The sequence below is a fragment of the Bactrocera neohumeralis genome, chromosome 5 (genome assembly GCF_024586455.1).
Source record: "Bactrocera neohumeralis isolate Rockhampton chromosome 5, APGP_CSIRO_Bneo_wtdbg2-racon-allhic-juicebox.fasta_v2, whole genome shotgun sequence".
Taxonomy (NCBI): Eukaryota; Metazoa; Arthropoda; class Insecta; order Diptera; family Tephritidae; genus Bactrocera; species Bactrocera neohumeralis.
This window is the reverse complement of record NC_065922.1, coordinates 49,187,586-49,196,296: the sequence shown is the minus strand read 5'-3', so window position 1 is coordinate 49,196,296 and position 8,711 is coordinate 49,187,586. Positions and strand designations below refer to the sequence as shown.

The 8,711-nt window shown below is 34.4% G+C and overlaps 4 protein-coding genes across 4 annotated transcripts; 2 read left to right on the top strand and 2 right to left on the bottom strand.

The window, feature by feature from the left end:
* Positions 1-59: 59 nt before the first annotated feature.
* On the bottom strand, positions 60-1,151 carry LOC126760542 (mitochondrial fission process protein 1). Its single transcript, XM_050476247.1, has 4 exons — positions 982-1,151; positions 842-915; positions 479-704; positions 60-407 (listed from the first exon to the last, which is right to left on the bottom strand). Exons 2-4 carry the CDS (start codon positions 888-890, stop codon positions 239-241), a joined length of 444 nt encoding a protein of 147 aa, XP_050332204.1. The 5' UTR covers positions 891-915; positions 982-1,151; the 3' UTR covers positions 60-238.
* Positions 1,152-1,539: 388 nt separating this feature from the next.
* Positions 1,540-3,988, top strand: LOC126760530 (vacuolar protein sorting-associated protein 4). Its single transcript, XM_050476229.1, has 7 exons — positions 1,540-1,697; positions 2,128-2,276; positions 2,335-2,470; positions 2,531-3,250; positions 3,310-3,394; positions 3,459-3,602; positions 3,670-3,988. Exons 2-7 carry the CDS (start codon positions 2,141-2,143, stop codon positions 3,769-3,771), a joined length of 1,323 nt encoding a protein of 440 aa, XP_050332186.1. The 5' UTR covers positions 1,540-1,697; positions 2,128-2,140; the 3' UTR covers positions 3,772-3,988.
* A 289-nt stretch (positions 3,989-4,277) lies between these two features.
* Positions 4,278-8,455, bottom strand: LOC126760536 (EP300-interacting inhibitor of differentiation 3). The gene is made up of 5 exons (XM_050476242.1): positions 8,242-8,455; positions 5,165-5,397; positions 4,926-5,093; positions 4,528-4,860; positions 4,278-4,464 (listed from the first exon to the last, which is right to left on the bottom strand). The coding sequence occupies exons 1-5, from the start codon at positions 8,330-8,332 to the stop codon at positions 4,399-4,401; spliced, it is 891 nt and encodes a 296-aa protein (XP_050332199.1). The 5' UTR covers positions 8,333-8,455; the 3' UTR covers positions 4,278-4,398.
* On the top strand, positions 5,507-7,595 carry LOC126760545 (odorant receptor 7a-like). The gene is made up of 3 exons (XM_050476250.1): positions 5,507-6,990; positions 7,071-7,428; positions 7,484-7,595. The coding sequence occupies exons 1-3, from the start codon at positions 6,269-6,271 to the stop codon at positions 7,553-7,555; spliced, it is 1,152 nt and encodes a 383-aa protein (XP_050332207.1). The 5' UTR covers positions 5,507-6,268; the 3' UTR covers positions 7,556-7,595.
* Positions 8,456-8,711: the final 256 nt, after the last annotated feature.

Here is an 8,711-nt window from a genome sequence, read left to right as displayed (position 1 = left end):
AAAAAGTAATAAATATTTGTATGGTAATTGGCCTACATCCGCACTTAAGGATAAATGACTTTGAGGAGTTGTATAGGTATTTATTCATACTAACATCTTTCTACAATATTGCAACATTTGTTTAATAACATTTTAAAATAGAAAATAGAGCTTCATTACGAAATACTAAAAAGGATGTAAATATATTGCACCTATGCAGTAAACAACATTTAAAGCTTAAATGCTAAAACAGTACTTTTTAGCTTAACCATTTTCGGTATGTATCATCCATTAGATGATCGGTAAATCTATCTATGGGACCGATTATTAATGGAATTGAACACAAACCAACTGCGGTGGGTAATATCTTTCCAAAAGCTTTTTTAACTTCCGCTTTACGAATCAAATAGCCAGTCAGCCAAGTTATTCTAGAAATGTTGTATGAAAGAAAAGTAATATACGTACTTCCTTAGCAACTTGGGATATTTTTCATGTTTACCTATTTATTGTGATGCCGGGAATGATGACAGAGGCGACCATTTGCCATGTGAATACATCACCAGTAACAACGGCTATTTGTTTGGTGCTGCTTCCGCGTTGATGTTCCTTGACTGATTTATCAACAGCATCAGCACATACATAAGCCGTGGCCAGTAAATAGGATGCACGCACCAAATTGCGATGTATAAGTGGGCGGAATGCTTCTCCTACCTCGTTGGAGTATCCTTTGTGTGATATAATAGCATTTATTCAGTTATTACGTAAGATTTGGGCAATTTGTACGTATGCTAATTGTTTTTATAAATTTATAAGTACATCCATATACCGTTAGCTTCAAATTATTCAAAGTTTGAGTGCTTACCTAAGTACCGCAATTTGCTATCCCTATACACGTCGTATTCTTTGCTCATTTTTACCAAATAAGAAGAGGCGGCTCTAGTTTAAGCGAGAAATAGCATAGTTAATACGTTATATAAGATTGAAGTTCAAATATATTCTTACATGTGTAAGCTAATTAGCACCACTTGTCACCGCAGCATCAATTTTATTATATCGTGCTTATCTAATGTTATTTATATTGGCACATTTTCTCTTCACATTTGATTTTCATTTATCACAAACCATCATGATGCTTTGCGTTTGCAAAATACATGTATCGTTTTTTGTTTCTTTTAAGTCGAGCAAAACAAAATCGAAATTGGTAACCAAAACAAAAACTATAAAATTCAAACTGACCAGATTATTTTAACAATATTAATGTTACTATCTAAATGTGTTTTAAATAAGTTTAACCAATTAAAAAATAATACAAATAAAATGAATATATTATAAAACAAATATTATGTTACTGGTTGACTTTCCACTATTTGAATTTTCCGATAAAATACAAATTTGGAATAGAAATCGTAATTATTAAATAAATTATAAAATTTTTGAATTAAATAATCATTTACAAAATTGTATGCATGTGTGTTCATACAACCCTGCAGTTTGAATCAGCGGCGAAGACAAACCAGTCGCGACATGTTGCAATGCAATAAATGTCAAATGCGCAACGAATGAGTGATTATAAGAAAAAGTGCGAAACAACGAAGGTCTGACTGGAGGAATCATCTTTTGTATAAATTCTTTTGAAAAATCTACGTTTTTTATAAAAATTACAGCGTGTATTTAATACATTTCGCCTGAAGTGTTTAGTTCGAATAAAAGTTTAAAAGGTGTGAATGTTTTAAAGATCAAAAATATAAAACGAAACAGTGAACGATAGATTACAAACGCTACGAAATAGAGCTACTACATTGAAAAGCGAAAATATTTTGGGAATTATACGCGTCGATTAGTCATTGCTGATGTTTGTTTTTTCATAAAATCTAAAATTGTACCTATATATGCACATTATAAATTTTTTTGAATTAAGAAAAATGTCTATTGGTGTCTCTAAAAATCCTTTTTTCAAATGATGTTTTGCAAATATAATTTAAATTTGATTATCGATTTGAAGTTACAATGTTTTCTATCTCATTACCGTGGTGATTGTGGTTTCATCAGTGATGTCATTATTATGAAGTCAGCTGGGCAGGACTTACATTGCTAGATATCAATCAAAAAGTAATAAATACTATATATTTTGCTTTATGTATTTTGCAGTGACGTGTCAACAATGGCCTCAGGCACGACTTTGCAAAAAGCTATTGATTTGGTGACCAAAGCGACAGAAGAAGACCGCAACAAAAATTATGCTGAGGCTTTACGTCTCTACGAACATGGCGTAGAGTATTTTCTACATGCAATCAAATGTACGAAAGTGAAAGAAATTGATATACGGTTAACTGATTTTCTGATTTTGATTTATAGATGAGGCACAAGGTGAGAAAGCCAAGGACTCAATTCGTGCCAAGTGCCTACAGTATTTGGATCGAGCTGAAAAACTTAAAGAATATCTCAAGAAAGGCAAGAAAAAACCTGTAAAGGAGGGTGAATCAAGCTCGAAGTAAGCGATTAAGATTTGGTGTCATATATTATATTTCAAATAACACACAAACATTTTTAGAGATGACAAAGATAAAAAGGATGATAGTGATTCAGATGGCGAAGATCCTGAAAAGAAGAAACTTCAAAGTAAATTAGAAGGCGCAATAGTAATTGAGAAGCCGCACGTCAAGTGGTCCGATGTAGCTGGTTTAGATGCTGCAAAAGAGGCCCTTAAAGAGGCAGTTATCTTGCCAATCAAATTCCCACATCTATTCACGGGCAAACGTATACCTTGGAAAGGTATTCTGCTTTTTGGTCCTCCTGGTACCGGCAAATCATATCTTGCCAAAGCTGTTGCCACAGAGGCAAACAATTCAACTTTCTTCTCAGTTTCCAGTTCGGATTTGATGTCGAAATGGTTAGGTGAATCCGAAAAGTTGGTCAAAAATCTCTTCGAATTAGCACGTCAACATAAACCATCAATTATTTTCATCGATGAAATTGATTCCATGTGTTCGGCACGTTCGGATAATGAAAACGACAGTGTGCGACGCATCAAAACAGAGTTCTTGGTGCAAATGCAAGGTGTTGGCAATGATACAGATGGTATTCTGGTACTTGGTGCCACTAATATACCATGGGTATTGGATTCAGCTATACGTCGACGTTTCGAAAAGCGTATCTACATTCCATTACCTGAGGCTCACGCTCGTCTGGTAATGTTTAAGATACATTTGGGTAATACCACACACGTTTTAACCGAGGCTGATCTCAAAGAACTAGCATCAAAAACAGATGGGTAAAGAAATTGAACATAATTAGCCGGTAATGATATTAATTGCATAAAAATATTTACAGTTACTCAGGCGCTGATATTTCCATTGTCGTGCGCGACGCTCTTATGGAACCAGTGCGTAAAGTGCAAACCGCCACACACTTCAAGGTTCTGCTTCAAACGCAATTTTCGTGAACTAGTGTAACTAAATTTTCTTTCTCAATATTTATAGAGGGTAACTGGTCCGTCACCAACAAATAAGGAGGTTATAGTTGATGACTTGTTGGTGCCCTGCTCGCCTGGTGATGACGGCGCAACTGAAATGTCCTGGATGGATGTGCCTAGTGATAAGTTATTCGAGCCACCAGTTACTATGGTAAAGTCAAACCGAAAAGTATTTTGAGACGAAAATAATTGGTAAATTAAATGCTTTCACTTTTCAGCGCGACATGTTGAAATCATTGTCTCGTACAAAACCCACTGTCAACGATGATGATCTAGTTAAGCTGCGTAAATTCACCGAAGACTTCGGACAAGAGGGATAAATTACAGACAAATTTCTATAACAAATTGATTTTATTATAAATATAAGTGAATACTGTACGCAAATTGATTGATTGTTGCCTATTTGATAAAAAGGGAGTAAAATCATTTTAAGCCCGCAATAACTAAGTGGCTAAACTTAATTTAAAAATCTTAGAACAACTCGGATATGTTTAACCATGAAAAACATATAATACAAATCTTCATGGCAAGCATTAATTTTCATTTGTTTTTAATGTACACATTGCATTTTATATATATTTTGGCATTATAAATGTATGCGACATACTCAAATGCAGAAAAATGGTCTTCTACGATATGAGCCCAGAAAAATGCTGAATTTTATTTTATAAGAAAGTGGATAGCGCCAATACACATTAAGCAAGTCAGGTATCTTTTTTTCTAGAAAGCAAGTGGGTTTGCCTATTGGCTGATGGAAATTAAATTTTATATTAAATTGTAACAAAAATATGTTTGTAAAAATATTAAATTCTCTCGATTTATTTAAAAAAAAAATAGTATATTAAAAATATTCTTTCTGAAAACAAATAGTTATTAATTGTACTTCTCACATTGTACATGGTTGGTGTCGTTTGGATAGATGAAAACTGTGCGTCTTAAAAACCGAATCAATCGTCCTCATTACTTTCAATTGTAAGCATTGGCTGTTTAATGTCATAGAAAAGTATCATTTCCTAAGTAAAAATAAACTTTATAAAAAAAAAGTGTTTATCTTGCAACTAAATGTGTATGCTTACGCGACATTTCTCAAGGTTCAAGGTGCAGATGGCTTGTGTAGTCTCTTTGACTGCTTTCACTTCGTCGCTATGCGCTAGCCGCACATGGGGAAAGCTGTCCTCGCCTGTTTCAATCGCGATCAGATTATCACGCGCTAAAAAAGCGATTTGAAAGGCATTCTCTACGGTATTCATAAAATTATTCGGATCTATAATGAGTTTGTAGTAAGGTATGGCGCGTCCGCCGTTGCTGTTTAACATTTGACGCAATTGGTTGCCCACAATATTTAACTTATTGGCACCCTTGTCCTTGCGCTGCAGCTTATCAATGTTCTCAGGACGTTTCTCCTCTGCCTGTATAAATTATTATAATTGCGAGTGTATTTTTTTGATATTTTCACTATTCTTTGGTAACCCACCTGTTCGTTCCGCTTGCGTGGTTGTCGCTCTTTTGTCACACGTTCTTTTACTTCAACTCTATACGCGCCGAGCATTGTGGATTTCGCGCGTGCCATACGCGCTATAGCGCAAGCGATCTCTGTGAAGGGCTTCCAATTATCCTGACCTTGTGTGGCCACAGTTTGTCGCTGCAATGGAAATATACATATATTAGATGAATAAAATTTGTTACTTTTTGGAATTAGTTTTGTCTTCTTACGATTGCATTTTGATAGATTTGCTCGCTGAAAGCTCCCATTAATGAACTCTGTTGAAAAACTTTGGACATCAGTTCGTGGTTCATCTTCAGCAATTGCGCGTCACGCATAACTTCGCTGGTGTGCTCCGCGCGATCGGTGACATTGCCCTCGCCATGAATCAGATCCGAATTTTTTACGACCTTCGATAGTTGGTTAAGTGTCTCTTCGATACTCTGTTCTGTCAAACGGGTTTCTGTGGAGCAGGTAACTCTCGATTATCGCACAAAATAAGCATTCATATAATGTTTAAAGCAAAAAAAATCTACACATAAGCTCTTTTACTCTATTTGAATTTTCAGGGGACTACACATTTGGACGCAGTGAATAATAGTTATTTATATTGTTTTATATTTTAAGTCGAGGCGCTGTTTAAAAGCATATATTTGGAAATTTATGAAAAGTCACTGAGGCTAAATGAAGCTAATATTTTGTCGTGATAGTATATTTAATATTATAATGACTAAAAAGGTAGTCAAATTCTTCCTGAATACGCATAGCAATGTAAACCTTAGTTTACTCTTCCCGAACTTTTCACAGTTACACGCTTGTTTGCAGAGCTTGACACGCGAGATTATAAAAGTTTATTTTAAATACAATCAATTAAAAGTTTGAGGATTCTAATTTAGGTTAGTTTAAGTCACTAAATTTCTAAATATAGCTAACAAAAAATACGTTAAATTCGTTTACACTGTAGCTATAATACACTCTACGCAACAAAAAATTCTATACAAAGAGTGAATTTTGATCGATCAGTTAGTATGAAAGCTAAATGAGCAGCTTCTTGAGGAGAAAAGGACGTGTGTAAAATTTCAGATCCATATCTCAAAAACTGCGGGACAAGTTTGTACCGTCAGACATCTATAAATTCGATCAGCCCGTTGCCCTGATAAGTTATATATGTATATAGGGTATCAGTCGCTTCCTTCTGGATGTTATAAACTTCGTGGTAAACTTAATATATCCTGTGCAGGGTATAAAAATAAAACAGAAACAAATTAATCTCATATTATAAGTTGGATAGCTATAAAAATGATGGTACTAAACATAAGCACGCCAATTGAAAAATGTTAGATTTGTTAAAAGGTCGTGATCACCGGGTGTACGCCTCCCAAGATGCACTCATTTACTTGTTTAATACGATTCGAATTGCAGGGCTTAGTCCACCGAGGCATTACGGTCTATTTATTGTTGTGCTATCACCATTTGTCTTTAATATTGGTTGGATACGTTATAGAAGTATTCTATCTGTTATGGAGATACTAAATAGTGTACAAGCAGCTTTGAATATTATTGGAATGCCATTTAAGAGCTTGACATTGGCGTTGTCTCTGCAACGTTTGCAAAGCGTGAAGCCGTTATTAAAGGAACTGGATGCATGTCACAGTGAATCGAAAGATGTAGCCAAAATACGGCGCTGTGCAATTACAGGCAATCGTATTGTATTCGGTTACATTATTTCTTATATGCTGTACGGAACTTTGACTGTAGTATCGGCAGTACTGAGTGGTCTTGCACCACTTACCCTTTGGATACCTTATGTGGATTGGCATAGATCGACTTGGGAATACTGGTTGCAGTTGAGTTTTGATGGCGCGACGCTTTACTTTTCACTGCTTCATCAAGTCATTAATGATTCCTACCCAGCCATATATATTTATATTATACGCACACAAGTACAACTGCTGGCACGCCGTGTAAGTCGTTTAGGAAATGTATTGGATAAAAGTGAGGATGCAAACTATCATGAGCTTCAGCAATGCATTATTATACACCAGAAAATATTAAGGTTTGCTCGCAGATATAAAAGTAAAATATGTATTATAGAAAAAACAAAAATATTAAAATATTGAAATTGTTTTATGATAGATTGGTGCGTATGGTGCAACCTGTAATATCGGTGACAATGTTTGTTCAGTTCTGTATAGCCGCAGCCATCATGAGCACCACGATGATAAACATATCGATTTTCGGTGATATAACCACCAAGATAACTTCTTTGATCTACCTGTTTTGTGTGTTGTTGCAAATTTGGCCGACCTGTTATAATGCTTCCTATTTGCAAGCGGACTGTAAGAAACTTTCCATGGCTATTTTTTACAGCAATTGGATGACTCAAGGAAAACGTTTTAACAAGCTGCTAATCTATTTTTTGCAACGCTCACAAACTGATATGCCATTGCGGGCCTTAAAAATGTTTCCAGTCGATTTGGCTACAAATGTGTCGGTTAGATTCTAATTTAAGACTATTAATTATTTTATAAAACTAAAATATTTTTCAGATTGCAAAGTTTTCGTTCAGCCTCTATACATTTATACAACAGATGGGACTGGGCGCTCATCTAAATGACTGAACAGCTTGCGATATATCACATATATGTGCATAAAAATAAAAGCAACTTTTTGAAATCTAGATAAGTTTATTTTTTGTAGAGTAAACAAGATAAAACGTAAACAAGATATAACTCTTCACACATAGAGTTTTGTAAAGATATTTTCTCAGATGAAAAAGTTTTCAATACATTGATTTTGATCAGTCAGTATGGCAGCTATATGCTATGGGAACCGATCTAAAAACTGCGGAAACTGTTTCATACGACATCATTTTGATCTTTCAGTTTGTGTGGCAGCTATTGTGGTCTGGTTTCGGCTCCGACAGTTTATCAGATTTTTAGAGGGGAAAGGATTTGTGCAAAGTTTAAGAACATCTCAAAAACTGAGGGAATAGTTCGCGTATAAACAGAAGACATAACTAAATCGACTTAGCTCGTTATGCTGATCATTCATACATACAAGTTTTTATTTTTTTTATCGGTTTTTCGATCTTTCCTTCTGAGTGCAACAAACTTCATCGCAAACTTGATAAACCCTGTTCAGGGTATAAAAATAAATCATTGTAGCTATATTTTTGGAGGGATCAAAGATATAGTTCCAAATCATATTGTCTCACACATATATAAAAATATATATTTTTGAATGATGTTATATTTTAATACATACATGTATATGGTCTTGTTTTGTTTAGGTATCAGTGACTTACGGATTTCCCTGTTGGTGTCTATCAAATCCTTCAGACGCTGTTTTCGATCCAACGCCTGAGTAGAATTTAATTCATCTGCCGTGCTATTCATAGTTCACTTTTATTAGAAACTTATTAATTTAATTAAAAATTAGGCTTAAAACATAAATGAGAAATGTAAACAAAAACAATGTCAGCGCGCAAAATAACAAACGTTTCGGAAAATTGTTGACGACAGTGCTGCCAAGTTTGCAGAAGCTGTCTTATTATCCGAATAAGTCAAAGTGCTATGCGCATCTCATAACATAATTTAATAAATTGTAAAAAGCTTAATAGTAAAAAAATGATTTACTGAATTTTTTAAATTCAAAAAAATAATAATAGGAAATATACTGCGTATAATTTTTAAATAGGAAATCGTGTAAAATTAATTATAAAATGTATATTAAATTAAATTTAAGGCACATTTCACCCAATACGGCAACCTGCCG

Excerpts from the sequence above, each read along its gene's own strand:
- LOC126760530 (XM_050476229.1), top strand. The coding sequence starts at position 2,141 with ATGGCCTCAGGCACGACTTTGCAAAAAGCTATTGATTTGGTGACCAAA. Across the intron at positions 2,471-2,530 it reads GAGGGTGAATCAAGCTCGAA|AGATGACAAAGATAAAAAGG; the intron begins GTAAGCGATTAA and ends AAACATTTTTAG. Across the intron at positions 3,603-3,669 it reads TCGAGCCACCAGTTACTATG|CGCGACATGTTGAAATCATT; the intron begins GTAAAGTCAAAC and ends TTCACTTTTCAG.
- LOC126760545 (XM_050476250.1), top strand. The coding sequence starts at position 6,269 with ATGTTAGATTTGTTAAAAGGTCGTGATCACCGGGTGTACGCCTCCCAA. Across the intron at positions 6,991-7,070 it reads ATACACCAGAAAATATTAAG|ATTGGTGCGTATGGTGCAAC; the intron begins GTTTGCTCGCAG and ends GTTTTATGATAG. Across the intron at positions 7,429-7,483 it reads ATTTGGCTACAAATGTGTCG|ATTGCAAAGTTTTCGTTCAG; the intron begins GTTAGATTCTAA and ends AATATTTTTCAG.
- LOC126760536 (XM_050476242.1), bottom strand. The coding sequence starts at position 8,332 with ATGAATAGCACGGCAGATGAATTAAATTCTACTCAGGCGTTGGATCGA. Across the intron at positions 5,094-5,164 it reads AAATCTATCAAAATGCAATC|CGACAAACTGTGGCCACACA; the intron begins GTAAGAAGACAA and ends TTTCCATTGCAG. Across the intron at positions 4,861-4,925 it reads CACGCAAGCGGAACGAACAG|GCAGAGGAGAAACGTCCTGA; the intron begins GTGGGTTACCAA and ends TAATTTATACAG.
- LOC126760542 (XM_050476247.1), bottom strand. The coding sequence starts at position 890 with ATGAGCAAAGAATACGACGTGTATAGGGATAGCAAATTGCGGTACTTA. Across the intron at positions 705-841 it reads TAGCAAATTGCGGTACTTAG|GATACTCCAACGAGGTAGGA; the intron begins GTAAGCACTCAA and ends TATCACACAAAG. Across the intron at positions 408-478 it reads CCCGGCATCACAATAAATAG|AATAACTTGGCTGACTGGCT; the intron begins GTAAACATGAAA and ends CAACATTTCTAG.